General features: G+C 34.2%; 3 protein-coding genes across 4 annotated transcripts; 1 reads left to right on the top strand and 2 right to left on the bottom strand.

Moving 5' to 3' along the window:
• Nucleotides 1-867: 867 nt before the first annotated feature.
• Nucleotides 868-3,131, bottom strand: LOC111463195 (protein BUD31 homolog 2). The gene is made up of 4 exons (XM_023107045.1): nt 3,000-3,131; nt 2,626-2,724; nt 2,338-2,525; nt 868-1,171 (listed from the first exon to the last, which is right to left on the bottom strand). The coding sequence occupies exons 2-4, from the start codon at nt 2,717-2,719 to the stop codon at nt 1,016-1,018; spliced, it is 438 nt and encodes a 145-aa protein (XP_022962813.1). The 5' UTR covers nt 2,720-2,724; nt 3,000-3,131; the 3' UTR covers nt 868-1,015.
• LOC111463192 (serine/threonine-protein kinase D6PKL1) lies at nt 3,000-8,034 on the bottom strand. Of its 2 annotated transcripts, XM_023107041.1 has the most exons (4): nt 7,877-8,034; nt 5,098-7,065; nt 3,822-4,714; nt 3,000-3,135 (listed from the first exon to the last, which is right to left on the bottom strand). In XM_023107041.1, exons 2-3 carry the CDS (start codon nt 6,852-6,854, stop codon nt 3,868-3,870), a joined length of 2,604 nt encoding a protein of 867 aa, XP_022962809.1. In that variant the 5' UTR covers nt 6,855-7,065; nt 7,877-8,034; the 3' UTR covers nt 3,000-3,135; nt 3,822-3,867. The 2 variants fall into 2 exon arrangements, with proteins under 2 accessions (XP_022962809.1, XP_022962808.1); XM_023107040.1 differs by lacking the exon at nt 3,000-3,135 and having other exon boundaries at nt 3,656-4,714.
• Nucleotides 8,035-13,097: 5,063 nt separating this feature from the next.
• LOC111463193 (monodehydroascorbate reductase, seedling isozyme) lies at nt 13,098-16,347 on the top strand. Its single transcript, XM_023107043.1, has 10 exons — nt 13,098-13,250; nt 14,081-14,152; nt 14,356-14,407; nt 14,546-14,626; nt 14,702-14,820; nt 14,913-15,132; nt 15,215-15,333; nt 15,429-15,554; nt 15,629-15,769; nt 15,853-16,347. The coding sequence occupies exons 1-10, from the start codon at nt 13,128-13,130 to the stop codon at nt 16,174-16,176; spliced, it is 1,377 nt and encodes a 458-aa protein (XP_022962811.1). The 5' UTR covers nt 13,098-13,127; the 3' UTR covers nt 16,177-16,347.
• Nucleotides 16,348-21,632: the final 5,285 nt, after the last annotated feature.

Below are 21,632 nucleotides of genomic sequence, written 5' to 3' on the forward strand. Positions count from 1 at the left end.
TTTTTTTTTTTTTTTTTTTTTTTTTTTTTTTTTTTTTTTTTTTTTTTTTTTTTTTGTTGCTATTCTATTTCATTTCAGGACCATATTTATGTCATATTACAATCAATACACTATCCTGATGTTAACTAACGTCACAAAAATTACATTTTTGGGCACTGTTTTGTAATTAATGTATTTTGATGGGCTCGTTTTTGTTTTTTGTTTTATACTATTTTTCAGATTTGTCTCAGTCATGAGTTAACTTAAAATGATGTCACATAAGTGTAGTACATGTTAGTGTGCTGGTGCGTAATTGATCGTTATCTAATTTTCAAGTATTTTTTTTGTGAACATAAATTATTCACTATATTTTTATCTACTCGTTATATATTGAAATTTAAATATTTCTAACGTGATAATTTAAATTGAGTTTTTTTATTAAAAAAATGTAAATATTATATCATTGGAAATATATTTCTTAGCACATGAGTTTTGAATCTATGACCTAATCGAGAAGAGAACCAGACAACATCCTTAACCGAAAAGGAAACTATACAATAATCTTAACTCAGCACGAGAACGAGTGCCAGCAAGAACGCTGAGTCTCAAAGGAAGTGAATTGTGAGATCCCATATCGGTTGAAGAGGAAAACGAAGCATTCTTTATAAGAATGTAGAACTCTCTCCCTAATAAATAACGGGTCAAAGCAGACAGCAGACAATATCAACTAGCAGTGGGCTTGGACTATTAAGTCTAAGATTACAACCAATATAAAACAATTAAAAAATAAATAAAAATAGATTAATGCATCATTTTTTAAAAAATTATCAGAAGTACAGTACATCCTATTTGGGAAAATCAACCTTTTCATGAACAAACTTCCCAAGATAATGGCAACCCAATGACTAATGAGTATGAACAGAGCAAGTACATAGTGCAAATGTTCAAATTAGTACAACTCTAGTGTATAAACAGAGTGTCAAGGCGTGTGTAGTTGTTATAATCAGAGAGACAAACTAAGAGGAGAAGAACTCACTCAATCGCCACTCGCACAGCCCCTGCAACCGCAATGCACACACTCGATAACCTTCTCCTCCCTTAGATGCTTGGGAACCCGGCACACGCACGTGGTCGCAAAATTATGATCTCGAGGTTGTATGCATCTTAGACAACACAAACGTTCATAACCAGGCTGCACAACAGACGACAACAGACACTTCATCAAGGCAGAAACATATATGAACCGTCCCTTGTGTTCGAAGATTTGAGAAAGGTAAAGTACATCACTACAAGTACTTGTTATAAGACTACTACTGACACCGATCGATTCAAATCATATAAACTGTTATGTATGTTACGCTCATCCCAACCATTCTTTTGAAAAAGGCACCTAGGTGCAGTGCTGTGTGCCTTGCTTTTTCTTGTACCGTGTACTGCCCTCTATTTTTCTCAATTAATGGGGAAAAGAACCCGGGTTTTCAAATTTTTGGATAGGATGCCTATTTTCCCAAAAAGGTTTCTTACCCTAAGCCTATCGCTAGCAGATAGTTATCCGCTTCGGCCTGTTACATATCGCCATCAGCCTCACAATTTTAAAACTCGTCAATTAGCCACACCCTTATAAAGAATGTTTCGTTCCCCCCTCCAACCAATGTAAGATCTCACAATCCACCCCCTTTCAGGACCCAGCATCCTCTCTGGCATTCATTCCCCCTCTTCGATCGATATGGAATCTCACAATCCACCCTCCCCCCTTCGGGACTCAACGTCCTTGCTGGCACACTGCTCGGTGCCTAGCTCTGATACCATTCGTAACAGTTCAAACCCACCACTAGCAAAATTGTCCGCTTTGGCCTGTTACGTATCGCCGTCAACCTCGCAATTTTTAAAAAACACGTTTGCTAGGGAGAGGTTTCCACACTTTTATAAAGAATGTTTCATTCCCCCCTCTAACCACGTGGGATCTCACTTAAACCCCATTTCTTCAACTTCCAGCATCCCATACAACAATACTATGTTGTCTTACATTCTAGAAGACTATATGCACCACAATGCATCTTATACTTCAAAAGATACTGATCTAACTTACAACACTTCTTCCCAAAATTATGGCTCAAGTGTCATTTGGTTACTTCATACTACTTATCTAAAACCACCAAGCTTTCAGAATATTCTGTTTAAGTCCCTAGAAGCGACTTCTTTTTAATAACCCAACCAACAAATTTCATTCATCCCTAGACGTAACTTCGAACACTTGGCCTACGTAGACACTAACCCTTAAGCAAATGAACAAGATTCATACCATGTCAAGCTTATGTTAAACATTTTACAGAAAACATGAGAGAGGACAAAACAAACCTTCTTCCATTTTGCAATTAAGTTACGATCAGCATAGCCTTGGTCCAAACAGAATTCAAACAATTCTTTAGATATCTCCTTCCTTCGATGATAGAGATCAAAGATATAGCGGCTCTTCTGATGCGCTATTTTGAATATAGGCCACAATGTCTCACATTTTCTCTTACCATCATGTGGATCATTCTCAGCTGCAATCATCAAAAGAGTAAAACCAGCATCAGATTCATAAACCCTAATGAAGAACAACGAAAATATTAACAAACACATGGTAATGAAAGATAGAGAGACCTTCTCTCATCTTAGCTTGCAATTCTCTGAGAGTTGGTTCAATTAGCTCCCATCCCTCCGGATACTTGACACGGTTTGTCTTAATCTTGGGCATTTTTGCTGCAAATTTGTCAACGATATACGATAATCAAGTACAAAATTCACGGAAGCTTATTGAGTACAGAAAAACAAATTCAGTAAGAACGTTTAATCGGACTGCCATGTATTTACAAGACAGTATGATGTCCAGCTTATACTTGAATCGGATTCTCCTTTTCGTTTTACTTCTATCGATAGATATACTGCTCCTACACATATCGATACACAAACTCCAGAAATCCAAAAACCCTAAGACAAAGGGGCTGAACAAAACAGAGAAAGAAAGGGGGAGTTACCTGGGAAATATCCTTGCCCGGTGGGTGATTGAACACTCCGGACGGCAAGATATTGAGGCCGTCAGAGAGGAAAGGGACAAACCGCGAATCGGAGCGGAGCGGAGGCGAGAGAAATGCAAACGAGAGGAATCTGAGCCTGAGGTAGAGACAAAAGAGAGAATTTTGAAATTCTCTTTTAAATTAAAATTAAAAATTAAAAATATATACCATTGAACTTTTAAAAAAATAAAAATAAAATAAAAAAAAACTTTTTAAAAAACTTCAAATCCACATACTTTAAACGTTTTTTAAAAAATTAAAAAATATCTTATACTCTTACCTATATTATACTTTTAGAAATATAAAAATAACTATAAACTTACGAAAGTAAAGTTAAAACCTTAAATTTGAAAACGTTTAAATAATCTATAAGTAGTCCCACTTTTGAAAGTTTTTTTAAAAATCGAAAACAATAATGAAACTTTTTAGATAATATTTTTTAAATGAAGTACTGACAATTATCATCATCCAAAACTAACGGTAAATATATTTTTTTTTAGACCAAAAAGTTGAGAGGTTAGGAGGTTAGGCTCCACTTATTTTATATCAGGTTGCCAATCATTTTTTGGTCAAAGAAAATTCCCCATTGGTCATTACTTCCATTTGCTGGAAGGACGAGGCAACTCATTTTTCTGGTATCAAATTGATATATAAAATGGAACTCCGGAGACCTTCCAAGCCATGAAAATGGTGAAGCCTTGATACAATATTCTCGATCACATTTACATTACGCTACCAATATTAATTACAGCAAGAACAAGATGTTGGAATAAAGGGCTTTACCAGCCATGGCGACTGCCTCTTTCCATGGTTGATGCTTTCCTTTTTGCTAGAACAATTCGAACTCCAAGTGCTCTCCAGTCGACTTGCTTTCCAAATACCTGAACTTGTTTTGTTGAGAAATCATGCTTGGAATGTCCATATCACATACCTCCGGGACTTCTGGAGGAATTGCACAACGGATCAACGCCCAGTTTAGCCCCTCGAAGAACGGGTGCTGTTTGATTTCGGCCGCTCCTTTTTCCGTCCCGAATCGACTTTCAGGCTCCTTCACTAACAGCCCTCGGATTAGATCCCTTGCTTGGAAACTAACGATCGGGCTGTCGGGGAAACTGAGGCTCTGCAATACTACATTGGCTAATGTCTCTTCGTTGTTGGATCCCTTGAAAGGGGTTCTACCATATAGAAGTTCATAGAGAAAAACACCAAACGTCCACCAATCGACTGCAGCTCCATGACCCTCTCCTTTGATGATCTCCGGTGCCAAATACTCGTGAGTGCCAACGAAGGAATTTGATCGTGCATCGGTGGGTTCAGCAACGAGCTGGGGCAATGACCTGAACTGAGTTGTGAGGTCGGGTTTTGACTTCCTTGTTTTGGAAGCAGCTGGTAAGAACCTTGGGCTGAAGCATGGGACTTGGCATGATGGTTCAATGCAAAAAGGCTCAGCACAACTAGAATCTGTACATGGACCTGATGTCTTCGCCGAGTCTGAATCGGAGGATGATGACTTCAGGAGTGTTGGACAGACCGTGCACCTAAGCGACAGGTCGAAGTCGGTGAGCATTATGTGACCATCTTCCCTGACAAGAATGTTCTCGGGTTTTAAATCTCGATAAATAACTCCAAGCATGTGCAAGTACTCCAAGGCAAGGAGGACCTCAGCAACATAAAATCTGCAAAACGGTATCGAAGCAGTTTTAGGATGAGTTCAACAAGAAATGCACGACTGCTTGAGCCGAACCAGCTACAAGATTCAATAAGTTATCATAAATAGACTATGGCATTCGAGGGAATCGAGAGTGTGCCATTACCAAGATTGTGCTATTGACATTGTCATAAAATATGGCATTCGAAGGGATCGAGAGTATAGATATCAATTTGATCAAATCAACTTGAAACTGCATGTTTGTGCTTAACAAAGTATAGATTAAGTATATATGAGTAGCATGCACCTCAGATTTTACGTACTTTTCATGCGATGTTCGGTGCTTTTTGCATCTATTTAACGTCAGCAAACAAGATGCAGAAGGTGAAAACAACTAGCTAAAACTTTTACCTTGCTGCAGGCTCAGGAAAAACTCGGCCGAGCTGCTTCTGCCGCAGAACATGAAGATCTCCACCGGGACAATATTCCATGACAAGACATGATAGATTATCTGAAGTAAATTGAACATAAAGTGTTGGGAGGAATGGATGATCTAGCATTCTCAGTATTTCTCTCTCGGTTTGCGCTCTCGGCATTTTCTTCCGTCTTGCTAGAAACTCGTTGTCCATGACCTTAATGGCAAATAGGCAATTAGTGCCATTTAGCTCGGCAAGATACACCGTTCCAATGTCCCCACAACCAAGCTTCTTTAAGAGATTGAAATGCCTCAAGCTGAGAACCCCATGCTGCAATTGTGCGTGACGTATGGCTTCCCACCTTACATCTTTCGACATATGAGGTCTGTTACCATTACTCGATCCATGCCCATTGCAGTCATCACTTATAATACTCGTAGTACTGCTACTGTACTCGCCTTGACTACTTTTTGAGCTTTGAGAGAACTCACCCTTATCTCGTACCCTTGTATTGTTTTTTACTCGAACATCAGAAGCCTTGCCATCCGTGATGCCTGATTTGTTAGCACCAGATTTTGAACTAGCATTATTTACATCAGTACCAAGAGCACTAAACTGGGAAGCAGAGCCCTTCTTCGAGTCTTTAGCTGCACTGTTCAATGCGCAGTGGCACCTCTCACATATCAACTTCTTTTTACTAGGATCCGTGTCGCCATTTACTGCATTGTATGTGCTTGAACTACATGTTGGAGAACTCAAATCCTGTTTGACTTTCTTTTTAACCAGCCCCTTGTTCCGAATAACTGGTTTGATCGAACGGGAATTACTTCTAGATAACTTGCTTACCTTATTGCCACTACCCAACTTAGATGAAGAAGCAGTTTGCAGCCGACCTTTCCGTCCAGCCTTGGACGATGACACTTTATTTCCTACCCTGCTCGAGACAAGAATCTTCTTCTCCTTATCTAATACCTTCTTAATCGTACAAGAAGATATAGATGGTGGGGTAATGGACTCCTCTTCCTTCTCCAGCTCTGCCTTTAATGTTTGAGGTCCAACTTTCCTTGACAGAGTGGTATTGACGTTTTGTTCGACAGTACCAACCTCAATAGAACTTTGTGTTTTCGTAACCGTGAACTGAGGAGAAGAACGAGAACTTTCAGCTGGTGATTTAACAGCAGATGCTTGGACATGCTCAAGTCTCTGCTCAACGTTCTGTTTTTTGCCCTCTGGAACCAGGGATATTTCGACCACACGCCCCCCCTTACCGTTATCTGAAGAAGAGCCTGACTCAGTGGCTTCAACCATAACGGAATTGTACAATGTCTTGATCCGACCAGCTTCCGAGAGTCTTGACAAGGTAGCTGGTTTTGATGATCTTTTCATAGCAGCCATCTCAGACGCCTTTGAAAGGCACAGTTCCCTGAGTGCCTGCTTCAAACTACCAGAATCAGAAGTACCAATACCTGGCGAGCGAGGCATGCCAACACTTATTGGCTTCTTTAGCGTACTTTTTCTCAGCGCATTTACATCTACTTGTGAATGACCTAAGCTCTTGGATGCATTTTTAATACTAATCGACTCAAAAAGCTGATTGATATCATCCTCTAGAAATCCCTTGAATCCAATTTTCAATGCAGAAGGTTTCCGATCTCGGTGAGATACAAAATCCGAATGACGAGATTCTACCTTACTTTGAACAGCCTTAATTTCTTCCCTTGCTTCAACAATTTCACATGTATTAGATCCCATTACTACCTTCACTCTCAATACCAAAGCCCGTAGATAGCGGCTCCACAGAACTTAACAATGGTGTAGTTTATTGATCCACAATGCTAACTCATTTCCGACATTTCAATTTACATACAAATGATTTAAAAATCTAGAAACCGAACTCTCACGCTCATGAGCTATTCTTCGCATCACTAGCACATTGGCAATCTCCTCTTTTGCGCCCCATAACCTGAAACATTCAGAGTACGAAATCATCACAAAAACTTCAAGATATAAGCTAATTCACCATACATTAAAACAGGCTAAGAGCTCAACAGCTTAACCCAAATGTATATCTCTCATCAATGTTTACTTTCTTATTTGCTGTTGTCACATTTGGAAAGAAACAGCATAGTTTCCAAATTAATAGCCATGTTTCATGTCGTTTTCATAAGCAACACATTTGCAAGTATGATGATTTCATAAACCCTATTATCTTGAAAACAGATATCAATGTTGGGAGTTACCATTGTTATCCCATTGGTTGAAGATAACTCAATCCGCTCTCAACATTTGGAAGAAGAAGAAACACACTCAAACAGAACAAACTACACCAACAAATAATAAATCTCAAAGGAAACATAAAGAGAAGAGAGATAAAGAAAGTTCGTATAACTTCATGATTAGCATCTATTATTGCTACACACCAGATGCCCAGACAGTCACTAAGATCAAGAACCACAAGATTTAGAAAACATCAAGGAGAGAAATCAATCACAACTACAGAAATCGCTTACAGAAACAACTGGATCGAAAAAAACAAACCACAAAGCCATCATTCAAACTTGAAACCACGAAAATCCTATCTCGACGATTCACAGATACATCTAAGATTCGATAGTAAAATCATTCTACTCGAAACGACATTCTAGATCAATAAAACAACCAAATTAGCTCAACGAATAAGAGATAGATTGAGCTCCAGAGGAGACGAAATCAAACAGGAAAATGAGCAAAAGAAAGGAGAAGCAGAAGAAGATGAGATCAGACACAGATTTTACCTGAGAGACAGTGAGCGAAAACGGCGGAATGGAGGTGCGTGAGAGGATTATGAAGAATGCAAACGAGATCAACGCTTAAACAGTAAGAAAAACCTAGGTCGTGGTCCGGAGCGGTGGGCGGAGAGAGAACGGCAGGGCAGAGAGAGATGTAGAGAGAGTAAAATAGTATCTTTCTCTTCAGAATTTCTGATACTGCCTCTGATTATTTAGGAGAGAAGAGGCCCCACCTTTGGCAGCTTATGAACAGTGGGTTTATTGCAATAAATAAATATAATAAATGTTACTTTTCCTATTAATAATTATTACATTTATTTTTCTTTCTTTTTATACCCTAACTATTTCCCTTTTTAATTAAATTACCCCTATCCTCAACTTTTTCATCTATTTTATATATAGAGAGATTTAAAAAATAATAATATTATTACTGAAATTAAAAGTTTTAAGATGAAAATGGTATTTAAATTTAAATTAAATATTATAAAAGGGAGAGGTTCAAAAGGAGAATTTCATTTCATTTCTGGAAATTATATAAATATATATATATCAAAATAACATTTGTGGAAATTAGTTTTTTATTGCTCAATTAATTTAAAACCTAAATTCAATGGATTAATATAAATTAGCATCGTAAATGATTTCACTCCTTAGTCCATAATTATTGGATTTGGAAATAAAATACTTATATGTTTAATTATTAAAAGAAAATTCCTAAAATTAATTAAATTATACGAAATAGGATTGGATTTTAAAATACCAATATCAATTAATTATTTCACGACAATGTATTAAAATAATTCGGATCTTTAATTCCAACACATGGGTTAAATTCTTATAAACTTTTATTATTTTTAATTAAATCAAATTATAACTAAATTAATAAAAATATGTTTAACTTTTTGGTATTTAACCATTTGTTAGCATATATACTGGGGTTAAAAGTATTTTGAAATTTTTAAAAATGTTTAAAAGAAGCATTTTTTATTTAAAATTTAAAGATAATATTAAAACTTTTAAAAGTTCAAAAATATTTTTACATATTTTAAATAACTTCTTATATAAAATTTATATTAAATAATTTTAAGTTTTAAGAGAAAATGAGAGATTTATCGTAGCAAAAGCTTTAAATACCTATAGATCTCAAACACTTACCAACCAAACAACTCCAAAATAAATTAATTAAAAAAAAACAAAAAACAAAAATAGTAACTAATATTTTGAATATTTTTTTTTTCTTTCCAAATTATAGCTGTACTAATTAAACCAAACAGTAAAATTGGATGAAAAAAGGAGACAAAATAAAATTGTACTTACTTTGTCATGTGATCCATCTATTATTGGAGGGATCAAACTGCAAATACTAAATGCTAAATACTTTTTCACAAAATTTTATTAAAATTTTAATAATATTTTTAATTAAAAAAATATTATTACTACTTCCGTGAAATTTTAAAAGTAGCGTTAAACTCTTTTATCTTTAAAAAGAAATTTAAAGTTTTTACCCTCCATAAATTATTTATAAATTTTTTAATATTATTTTTTTAAAAAAATTTATGATTACTTTCTAAACAGGTTACTTTTTATAAGTACACGTTTCAACGTAATTATAAAATATTTTTTATTTTAATTTAATGATATTATTTAAAATTTTAAAATAATGAATGTATTTTTTGAGATAAAATATTTGTGTTGGGAATTGACATTCGAGAAAGTAGCATTACGTTAAAATGGACACTGTTAAATTATTGTGGTGATGGATGCAAGAGAAATTGGAGCCTTGCTCAATATTTTGGCCACAAATAAATAAATAAATATATATATATATATATAAAGCTTATAATAATAAATAATAATATTATTATTATTTGTATTTTTATTATTATAATAAAAATAGTTTAAAAAATAAAATTTTGAATGAAATTTGGTTAATCCAATTTACAAAAAGAAATGAATCGAAAGGTAAACGACTCATGTTCAAAATTTAAATCCAGCGCTTGATATCTTAGACATTTCTTTACATCGCCTACTACATAGTTACATTACCTACTTCATACTTCTGAGAGTGAAGATTATCCTATAGACCAACTTTCAATATATTTTGTCTTCACTCACATGTATCTTTAAAAAAAATTAAAAAATTCACTAAATATAAAATTAATTATAAAGTTTCGGTGTGATATAAGTTAAAATTAATTATTTTTTTAAAATGTGAATTGTGAGGGAGAGAGAGAGAGGAGGGAGGATTTAAATCCTTCACATTTTCTTCTGACCACTTTTGTCTTCTTCCTCTGTTCCCTCTGTCTCCTAATTTTGAATTGGCTCTCAATGCGATGCATTTATTAATCATTTGTCGACGCTGCCCCTTTTTGTTCCTTTCCCCCACCCTCTTTTCCCCTTTTTTATTTTATTTTATATATATATATATATATTTAATTATCCATACCAATTTATTAAAAAATAATAAATTCAAATAATTGTAAGGTGGTTAATATTTGCTTGCATTACAAGGGAATTTACATTATTCTGTTAGAATTTATTAATTACAATAACACAAACATATAATCTTATGGCCGCATTAAAATATATTACGTGCATCACACTTTATAATAAAAACCATACAATAATATATTCTGTATTTAAAACGTTAGGTATAACACTCCCATAATTTTCAACCTCTCAATCTTATATTAATGACGGGGATTCCTTCCAAAAATCAAAGTCAAGTACATATTTTAATAATTGATAAGACGTGAAGAAAATAATAATTAAAATAAAATTAATTTTTTTAAAGGTAATTTTATTTTATAAGTTTTCAAATAAATACTTAGTTTATATTTGACATTTTAATATTATTTTAATTAATTTTAGGAGGGAGGAGAGGAGAGGGAAATTCTACATTAATTACTTTTAATGTAAAATGTAATCTTAATTGCTTTACTTTATTAATAATTAATTGATTAATTATGTAATATAAATATTTCAATTAATTAATTTTTTTTTTCATAAATTTGTATTATAATTTAATATTTTATTTTATTATGGGAAGGAGTTAAAAAAAGGAGCACGGTAATTGATGAGTTTAATGTATTTATTATCTAATTAACTTTAATATATATATATATATTAAGTTCTAATATTATGAAATTAATATATTTTATATGCGTGACATATATATATATATAATTCCTTGGTTGTAAGGACCATCCCAAATCTCAGTCAGTAAATCTAGAAAAAGGAAAGGCTAGGAAAGTGATAAAAATTTGAAAGTGAAAAGCAAAATAAAAAAATAATAAAATAATAATAATAAAAAAATAAAAAAGGCTACAATAATGGGGGAAAAGAAACCATCACTTTCACATCGCTATGCCCACCATTGAAAGGGATGGTTATAAACTTGTCAACTTCCCTTAAATACCAACTCACAAAAACATGAAAGGAATGGCCTTTTCCATGTTTTCGGCACTCGGGTAGGGTTCAGTAAGCCATGACCAACTCGAAATATTGTTCGTTTTGGCTTGTATCAACTTCATGCTCACAATTTTAAAACGCGTCTGCTAGGGAGAGGTTTCCGGGATGTTTCTCGCCTAATGATTGGCTCTAATACCATTTATAATAGCATCAAAACCACTACTAACAAATATTGTCCGTTTTAGCCCATTATGTATCACCGTCAGCCTCATAATTTTCAAACACGTCTACTAGGGATAGGTTTTTACACCTTTATAAGAAATGTTTCCCGCTGGGTAACGACCTCTGATACCATTTGTAACAATCCAAAGTCCACTACTAGCAGATATTGCCTGTTTTGACCCGTTACGTATTGTTGTCAACTTCACAATTTTAAAACGTGTCTACTAAATATAAGTTTCCAAAATGCTTCCCGCATGATGATTGACTCTGATATCATTTGTAACAAATATTGTCCGCTTTTGTCCATTATATATTGCTATCAACCTCATAATTTTAAAACACGTCAATTAAAGAGATGTTTTTACATTCTTATAAAAGAATGATTCGTTCTTCTCGATCAATTAAAACAAACCGAAAGGACGATGCACAGGTAGAGAAATGTTTGGCGTAATATGTGTAAGTTCTAAGACCCAAATTGAGTAATTTCCAAAATAAAATGAATGAATATGAATAATGTTAATTTTGTGGTCCTTTTTCGATGGAAAGCTTCCAAATATTAATGTGAACTCAGATTTGTTTCCTTTCCTGAATATTAGTCTTCTCCTAACTTTGATAAATAATATTGTCACACTTTTTTCTTATTATATGCTTGTCCTCTCTGCCAACTATATAATTCAGTTTTCATTTCGTGTCTCCTTACCCCTTTATGACGTCATAATTGGCTGGATAATAACGTATCACTAATTTTTACAATGGTTAAATTAAAAAAAATATATATATATATAATTTCATCTTCTCAATTTAGAAATACGTGTCAATGTTTATAGATCATTAATCAATTTAATTTTTTTAATTAGTTTATTAACTAAATATAACTTAAATTTTATGTCTAAATTTTTTTAATTAATGGGTCGTAACGGGTTCTAATCATCATGCCTTTTTTTTTCCCTTTGCCCGATCTAATATGCACTCGCAGAGGGGTCTTGGGTAATAGGTATGTTCTCAAATGAATTCCTATAACTATAAGAAGAAGTAAGCATTCCGGATAAGAACTGAAAAGGGTGTTTAGCTCCACGAGAAAACTCGATCAAATCTTTCTTTGTTTTGCTTAATACATTTAATTTAACCTATGGTTTGCAGAGAATCGGTTGTTTATGAAGAAGGACATCTTTGCTTTTACTCCTAATGGGCCCCGGGACTAGTGCCTATGGAGATTTCCCTTGGTCTAATTCTACGCCTTATGACGAAAGGGGAGTCGACAACGTGAGCTTGACTGCCTGGCTTTCGGCCTTCTTTCTTGATCCAACTTCATTATTACTCTAATCGACCTACTTAATGCTTGTGCTGGATTCTTATATCTTAAAATGGGCCGATGGGCCGATGATTCAGGTTGGGCTTTGTACAGAGTAGGCCGGTTTAAGTGGGCCGGGCTGGTAAATGGTGGGCCTTGAGCTGCTATTCGACTGGGTTTAGATCGGCCTTTGGGCTTTTGGCCCAGTAACTGTCTAAAGTGAAAGCGCCTTGAAGTTAGTAACGATTAAGGCAAAGGAGCTGCCACGTCGAATTGAAATTCAGCCTTTGAGTATCATCGGGCCAATAAGGAGCCGAGTCGCCCGATAAATATATGATCAATTCCTCATCTAACACAGAAGATATTCATTTGAACAACAAAACAAATACCTCTCTGGATTTAGCCATGGCGGATAAGACCTTCAAGTATGTGATTGTCGGCGGTGGCGTCGCGGCTGTAAGTTTCTTTCATCTTCCTCATTTTGTTTCCGATCGATTCTCTGATTCTGGAGTTCGAAATTTGCAAGGCGAAACAGAAATTGTCAAATTTCTTCTTGTTCGGATAAATTAGTTCGAGGTTGTAGTGTTTTGAAGTATCCTGTTCTGAGAATTTCGTATATTTCTTCTCCTTTTCTTCAAATTATTAGTTGATGCTTCAGCTGCAGTGCACGAATTCTGCTGATTAGCGACATTTCCAATGTTTCATTCTTCATATTTTTCCCCCGATGAAATAAGTATTGTTAATTACTTCAGATTCTATACCGAAACATTACATTGACAGAATCTGATTGAAAGTTCTTTTACATTTAATAATAATACTAACAAAATCTTGATGTGTTGCTCTATCAATTGTATTTTGTCAAGTCTAAAAAGATTCTTGAAAAAACAATTGATTTTTCATATGCATGTGGATTTTATTTTAATAGAATTTAGTTGTTAAATTGGACATTGATTTATTCATTTTTCAATGTTAGTGGTAAGATTTAAGTGGAGTAGTTTATATACTTCATTTGAACAATCCAGTGTGATGTAGAAATGTTGGAGAACAATGGAACGAAGTAAAATATAATTATAAAGGGTAGGAAGAACAAATCTGGACCAGTTATTTGCTTTCTGTTCTCCTCAAAATTAAAACCAATTGATTTCAAGAATTCCACACCAAATTGTAATGAACCGATGGCTCCTAATTGGCGTGTTTGATTAGGGAGGAACGCTGTCAAACAATTTGATCTTCTTTATACAGGACATCATTGTTTCGCCTTCTTAGGGATTTGTTTGCCGATGCAGGGATATGCAGCTAGGGAATTCGCAAAACAGGGACTAAATGCTGGAGAGTTGGCAATTATATCCAAGGAGGCGGTACGTTATCTCATCATTGTTTGACTCATGTTTGTGCCAGGCCTTTACAGTTTCAAATAACACTTATTGGAAATGATATCTTATTGCTTTCTAATGGAATAACTTGCCAAACACTTCCTTTATTTCCCTCATTCGGGAATGGAAATTGGCATAAATTTTCTGTCCATGCGCTTGGTTATTATGTGTATATTTTCTACTGTCAGGTTGCTCCTTATGAACGTCCAGCTCTCAGCAAAGCCTATCTATTTCCCGAGTGTGAGTTGAATTTGACTGAACTTGAGCTCTATGCCATCATCTTTCTTTCTTCCACCTGAATTTTTGGTGTAAGGGGAAAAGCTTTCAAAATGGGTGCACGTTTCCAATTTCCATCTCATAGTTATTTGGTTTTTGCAGCACCTGCTAGATTACCGGGGTTCCATGTATGTGTTGGAAGTGGTGGGGAGAGGCTGCTTCCAGAGTGGTACAAGGAAAAAGGTCATATTACTTATTTCATTCTTGAAATTCCTTCATTCAGCAGTTTTCTAATGACTTCCTAACCAATCACTTCAGGGATCGAGTTGATTCTTAGTACAGAAATTGTTGAAGCAAATCTCTCTGCCAAGACACTCAAAAGTGCTTCTGGGGCAATTTTTAAGTATCAGATTTTGATTATTGCCACTGGTTCTACCGTGAGGATTCATCCCTCCCTTCTGCGAGGGCATTCTGGATTATCTTCTCCGTGATTCCGTTATATATGACTTCACTTGCATGTTGCTTGCAGGCAATAAGATTGTCAGACTTTGGAGTTCAAGGAGCTGATGCCAAAAACATTTTTTATTTGAGAGAAATTGTCGATGCTGATCAACTAGTTGAAGCAATCAAAACAAAGAAAAATGGAAAAGTGGTTGTTGTTGGAGGAGGATACATAGGTCTTGAGCTTGGTGCAGCGTTGAGAATGAACAACTTTGATGTCAGCATGGTTTATCCTGAACCATGGTGCAGTAAGTAGTGTTCATACAATTCCAATGGAAATATACTCTCGGCTTTAAACTTTTACAATATCATTCAATTCTATTCTTGCAGTGCCCCGGCTGTTCACTCCTGCAATAGCTGCTTTCTATGAAGGTTATTATGCAAAAAAAGGAGTCACAATCATTAAAGGCACAGTCGCTGTAGGCTTCACTGTTGATGCTAATGGAGAGGTAAGACCTTAAGAGCACCATCTTTCACAACTCCCACCTGGTTAAAGACATTTTCGATGCGACGGAGGCTGTAACGGTTATTGAATGTGGTTCAGGTCAAGGAAGTGAAACTTAAAGACGGGCGGGTTTTAGAAGCAGACATTGTTGTTGTTGGTGTTGGTGGACGACCCTTGACAAACTTGTTCAAGGGCCAAGTCGAAGAAGAAAAAGGAGGCATTAAGGTGAGTGTCAAATGAAATTAAGTTTTCAAGAAAGCTCATGACTTTCCTCTTAGCAGTTTGTCCTTGTCTTGTAGACTGATGGATTCTTCAAAACGAGTGTTCCTGATGTGTATGCCGTGGGCGATGTAGCTACTTTTCCTTTGAAGCTTTACAGTGAATTGAGAAGAGTCGAGCATGTTGACCATTCTCGCAAATCAGCAGAGCAAGCTGTAAAGGTGGGCGAACTTCATCCCACGAACATACATTTAAGATGTCAACAAAATACCATTTGTTTAAGACCCTTTTGCTTTAATGGCAGGCCATCAAGGCGAGCGAAGCGGGCAAGGCCGTCGAGGAGTATGACTATCTACCATACTTCTACTCTCGATCCTTCGATTTGTCGTGGCAGTTCTACGGGGATAACGTTGGAAACGCGGTGTTGTTCGGAGACAGCAGTCCTGAATCAGCAACTCACAAGTTTGGATCATATTGGATTAAAGATGGGAAGGTTGTGGGAGCTTTCTTAGAGGGTGGTAGTCCTGAAGAAAACAAGGCCATTGCCAAAGTTGCAAGTGTTCAGCCATCAGTTGAGAACGCAGATCTGCTGATACAGGAAGGTATCTCCTTTGCATCTAAGGTTTAAAAATTTCTTCCATTCACACCATTAACTCAATAAATTCAGGTGCTTAGACTGAATATTTGATCTTCATATAGCAATGAACTCTCTCTAGTTTCTTAACTCTGTCTGTTTGTCATTGGAAAATCGAACTGAATCTTAGAACTAAATTTATCGAAGATTTTAAATTTAGTGTTGGATCAGCCAATGAAATGTTTAAGATTTTACATTAAAAAGCACGAGAAACATAGAAAAATATATTTTAGGATTTCATGGTTTCCAACATCTAGAACATATTGAGATAGTTAAATTTTTCTTGACTCATTAAGAAGTACGAGATATCTTAGAAACAATGTTAGCGCAACATGGGATGAATGCGTTTTTAAAAATTTTTTTTTTTATTAATGTTTTTGCATGCTTTGGAAAACATGTGAATTCATGATCATTTTGCTGGCATAATTATTTTTTCGACTGATATATGTCAATATTTATTTTATTAGCATAAACTTTTATCAACACTTATATTAGTTTTTCCAATGCAAAATTTGTAGCAATGATCGTTTGTATATATGTTTATAAAAAAATTAATTTTGAATGAATTATTAATGTAGGCAAATGCATTAATTATTAGCCGTCAGGTAAGTATCTCTAGTTTAAGGTTGTTTATGACCTTAAAAAATAATTAAAAAAAACAAGAAAAAATCTCTAGTTTAAGGTTGTCGGAAAAAGAAAAAAAAATATATACTTTTTTTAATGGTTGGAATAAGGCATTTTAACATGTTATTCTTTATTTTTTTTTTTTAATGAAAATAGTCTCTTTGATTTTTTAAATTGTACTTTCATTTGTATCCTTAAACCAGAAAATTTATGAGGGTATTAATATTCAAACTTAAAATTATATCCCTTTCTAAGCGAATGTTTTCCGACTAAACTTGATTTATGTTAATTTCGTATAGTGTAACACAATATTTAATGTCCGATTCTCTCTTGTGAAGATTTTCATCTTTACCAACTTGGTCCGATTGTGATGCATGAACCATTTCACGAAGCATGTGTCTAGATAGTCCAAAGTCTCGATTGTTAGCTCGCGATCTTCTGATTAAAAAATGTCAGATTCAGATGTATAAGTGGATTATTACGCAGTGAGGATTGTCACATTTCATTCGTTTCCCATTTCTCACTCCAGTATTGAACTTTGGTTATTTCTTTTTATTTCATTCATTTTCCATTTTCTACCTCTAAATTAAATTGACTTGTCATAATAATTTCAATCCTAGTAATATCAACGATACTACCACTTCTTAATACTTGATATAGTATATACATGTACTATGCAGATATCAATCCCGTATCCATTTTTTATTTTTTGTGGGGCAAATATTTCAATACATTACATGTCATTACATAAAACACATAAACATAAATAATATGATGCATGCAGATGCCAGAGATATACACCTATCATACATCATCCAATCTATTATTTCGTATCTAAAATTCTTGAACTTAAAAATGATGTATAGTTGATTTCGTATAATTATTTGATTAATCTAGAAAACTTTCATATTTATAATTAGCCTTCATTACTAAATTTTTATTAAGCATTTAATAAATTTTTAATCCTTCAAATTTAAATTTATTATTTCTTAGAATATAAATAATTTCATGTATACAATATACTTGAGAATTCCTTGTACAAATAAAAAACTGTTCTAAGGCTTAGTCCGATATGAGCTAGCAGAGCGACCTAATGGACCTATAGATCATGGGCCCCAACGATCCGAGATTAACCGGCTAAACTCATTAACCTTGTTAACCAATATTTGTTAACTACTAGGACACTCCACTATAGCCTAGTAGTTGCACTCCCCTCACTATAGATATATTTCTGTCCATTTGATATAACCATGATTAGTAAGTCGATTCTTTACACGTTGTTCGTAACTAGAGCTGGATCAATTTACCGCTTTACCCCTAAAGTTACTTTTGTTCCTTAAGTCCCACTGATCTTCTCATGAACAATTGGTTTGTGGTCCAACCACCAAACTGAATCCCTCTCGGGCCAATGAGACTTGGAGTCAGTACTTAAGGGAACAACCTCTCTACTATCCCTAAAAGCGGGTAGGAGGGAATTCCATCTTACACCCTATGTCCTCAGCTATTCACCCAGTCTTACCCCTGAAATGGAAGGCTTATTGAGTCGGCGAACTCGGGCCACTCTCACCCATGCAAATCTAAGGATAATTCCGAATAAACAAGAGCTCATAGTTAGCTCAGGATTAAGATCGAGTTATTTAGATCATCGAATGAAAAAATCAGTCTCAATAGTAAACGGCATTATAAAGTGAGAGTGGTTTTCTTCATGGTCCAATCTTATGCAATACTCATTGCACAGGACGCCCCCACTCACATGTCTCCACATGTACAATTTAGTGATCACATTGTTTATATCATATACAAAAGTGGGCCGCATCCATAGTGTCTCCAGAATATCCCTGTACTATAGATCATTTTGACTATATACTTGAACTTGATCTACTCTTATGTCTCTATATGTAGTTCAACTAATCATACTATAGCAGAGTGTTCTTAGTTTATTGGATTTAGATTCATGATCGTAACATTCACTTTATTCAATAACAATCTTTACTTAATAAACATCAATAATAACTTTATTGAAAACCGAATATATTTTTGTTTACAAACTATGAGTTTTAGGACATAAAACCCAACAAACTCCCACTTGGACTAAAACTCTTGTGGGGTTTTATAATGTTGAGTAGAGAGGAAGACATACATACAATGAACTAGGGCATCACACACTCATGCATTTTCTCCCACTTGCCCCAGATTACATAACTCGTAGTCCTAGACTCACTAGGTGCCCTTCAAACACTTTAGCCATGGGGGCTTTGTAAATGGACCAGCAATGTTGTGCTCTGAAACTATCTATGTGACGATCACATCTCCTCGTTGCACAATCTCCCTTATGAGATGATATTTGCGCTCAATATGTTTTCCTCGCTTATGGCTTCTTAGTTCTTTAGAATTTGCAACTGCTCCACTATTATCACAATAAAGAGTGATAGGCAAATGCATATTTGGAACGACTTCCAAATCAGTTAAGAACTTCCTAAGCCATACTGATTCTTTCGCTGCTTCACAAGCAACAACATACTTAGCTTCCATGGTGGAATCAGCAATGCAACCTTGCTTTATGCTTCTCCATATGATTGCTCCTCCGTTCAAAGTGAAAACAGATCTCGATGTCGATTTCCTCGAATCGATATCGGTCTGAAAATCTGAGTCAGTGTACCCTGTGAGGATCAGATCCTTAGCGTCATATATTAGCATATAGTCCCTCGTTCTCCTAAGACACTTGAGGATATTTTTAACGGCAGTCCAATGAGCATGTCCCAGATTGGACTGATATCTGCTGACAATCCCCACAGCATAGCATATGTAGGGTCGGGTACACAACATGGCATACATCAGACTACCGATTGCGGATGCATAGGGAATATGATTTGGTTCATATCAGAATATGTCTCATATCCTCAATTTCTTGAGGTGTCTTAGGACTTTGTTCCTTCGACAAATGAACTCCATGCCTGAAAGGTAATAATCCTTTCTTGGAGTCCTGCATCTTATATCGAACCAACATTTTGTCGATATACGATGCCTAAGACAATGCTAGTGTTTTGTTCTTGCGATTCCGAACAATTTGGATTCCAAGAACAAACTAAGCCTCTCCCAAATGTTTTATTTGGTATTGTGTCGCTAGCCAATGCTTTATTTCAGTCAAAAATCCCACATCATTCTGAGTGTGTTTGATCTCTACCAAATTCTGCCCTTGAAAATCTCTGCATGCAGAGCAAATGGAAGAACGAAAGAGAATCTTACTGGGAGCTGTGGAAGACTCTATTTTTCGTCGATCGGCGGTGGTGGTGAGGATGCCGACGGCGACGTAGAATGAGAAATGGAATCGGAGCATCAAAGTGATGTGACACCGAAAGAGTCGCATCTTTTGAATATAAATTCTTATTAAATTTTATGACGCAATTCATTATAATCAAATTAAATTTGATGTAGTTTAATAAAGAAATTAATAGATTAGTGTTATTAGCCATTTAAATTATATTATTTTAGTTAAGATTTATTATATGGAATATTAAGTAATTAGTTGAGTAAAATATGATCATAATTAGGGCATTAAAAGCACCGGAGATTGGGGTTGCGGTGGATGCCTGCCACTGCCAACGCCGCCGCCACGTGTGATGTATGGTTAATGAGTAAGTGGCTGGCCGCCCATTATTATTGTCACAATACCATACTATATATTCGATCACATGAATTCTAGACTTGGACCTATATAAATATATAGTCTAAGTTAAATAATTAATGCTTTGTTTTTTTTTAATATATAATTGAAGTAATTATGTATCCACATTTTTATAGTATCTCAAAATTTAATTAAATACAAATTTATGAAATAGATTAAAATTAAAAGTTTAATTATGAAGTATAGGTATGATATTGATAGATTGAATATTAATTTTATATCTAATAAATTTATTATTTTAAAAAAATATATAATATATCGTAGATCAATTTTATTTATAAACTTGTCCGTTCATATCTATTTTGATTCAACCAGACTTTCACAACCTGCTTTATAATTTTTCCATTCAAAATTAAATTAACTACTTTGTATCAATAAATTCAAACTTAATTTATTTGATAATTATTGACTAGATAAATATAACACGTAAATAAAAATCTTAAAATACAACCAAAATTTGTAATCATCGAAGAATTTTCTTTGAAATTTATATTCATATCAAATGTGTTATTGTTATTGGACTAACATAACCGGTTGAAGTTTAGGATATAAGAGATATAGGAGAGAAAGTATAAAAATAATTTGATTTTTGTGTAAAAAATGTACCTTCAATATTTAAAATAATATAACAAAATAACTATAAAATTTTAATATTAAGTGAAATTAAAAGAAGGTAAGAGTAAATCGTAAAATTAAAATAAATATATAAATAATTTCGCATTCAAGAGTAAATAATAAATAAAGAGAGTAAATAGTAAATAAAGGAGGTAGATAACAACATCTCAACCATATTAACATTAAAAATTAAAAAAAAAAATCGTAGTAAATCATAAATTAAAAAATCATATTAAAATTAAAATTAAAATTAAAAATAAATAATAAATAAATAATTTCGTATAAAAAGTAAATCCTAACTAAAAAATTAAATAACAAAATTAGAAAAAAAAATCTAAAAAATATTTTAAAAAAAAATCTTAACAACAAAATCTAACTAAAAATAAATCCTAAATAAAAAAATCTAAATAATATTTAAAAAAATCTTAACAACAAAATCTAAATTATATTAAAATAAAAATATAATAGATAAATAAGAATATAAAATCTAAACCATATTAAAATTAAAATTAAAAAATTAATATCA

Source organism: Cucurbita moschata, unplaced genomic scaffold (genome assembly GCF_002738365.1).
Source record: "Cucurbita moschata cultivar Rifu unplaced genomic scaffold, Cmos_1.0 Cmo_Scf00028, whole genome shotgun sequence".
Classification (NCBI taxonomy): Eukaryota; Viridiplantae; Streptophyta; class Magnoliopsida; order Cucurbitales; family Cucurbitaceae; genus Cucurbita; species Cucurbita moschata.

What these genes read in the sequence shown, in the direction of transcription:
- LOC111463195 (XM_023107045.1), bottom strand. Translation starts at nt 2,719, where the DNA reads ATGCCCAAGATTAAGACAAACCGTGTCAAGTATCCGGAGGGATGGGAG. An exon ending in GCAAGCTAAGATGAGAGAAG is followed by an intron (nt 2,526 to 2,625) that starts GTCTCTCTATCT and finishes TGATGATTGCAG; the next exon opens with CTGAGAATGATCCACATGAT. An exon ending in TAATTGCAAAATGGAAGAAG is followed by an intron (nt 1,172 to 2,337) that starts GTTTGTTTTGTC and finishes TCTGTTGTGCAG; the next exon opens with CCTGGTTATGAACGTTTGTG.
- LOC111463192 (XM_023107041.1), bottom strand. Translation starts at nt 6,854, where the DNA reads ATGGGATCTAATACATGTGAAATTGTTGAAGCAAGGGAAGAAATTAAG. An exon ending in TTTCCTGAGCCTGCAGCAAG is followed by an intron (nt 4,715 to 5,097) that starts GTAAAAGTTTTA and finishes ACCGTTTTGCAG; the next exon opens with ATTTTATGTTGCTGAGGTCC.
- LOC111463193 (XM_023107043.1), top strand. Translation starts at nt 13,128, where the DNA reads ATGATCAATTCCTCATCTAACACAGAAGATATTCATTTGAACAACAAA. An exon ending in AGAGTGGTACAAGGAAAAAG is followed by an intron (nt 14,627 to 14,701) that starts GTCATATTACTT and finishes CAATCACTTCAG; the next exon opens with GGATCGAGTTGATTCTTAGT. An exon ending in AAGAAAAAGGAGGCATTAAG is followed by an intron (nt 15,555 to 15,628) that starts GTGAGTGTCAAA and finishes CTTGTCTTGTAG; the next exon opens with ACTGATGGATTCTTCAAAAC.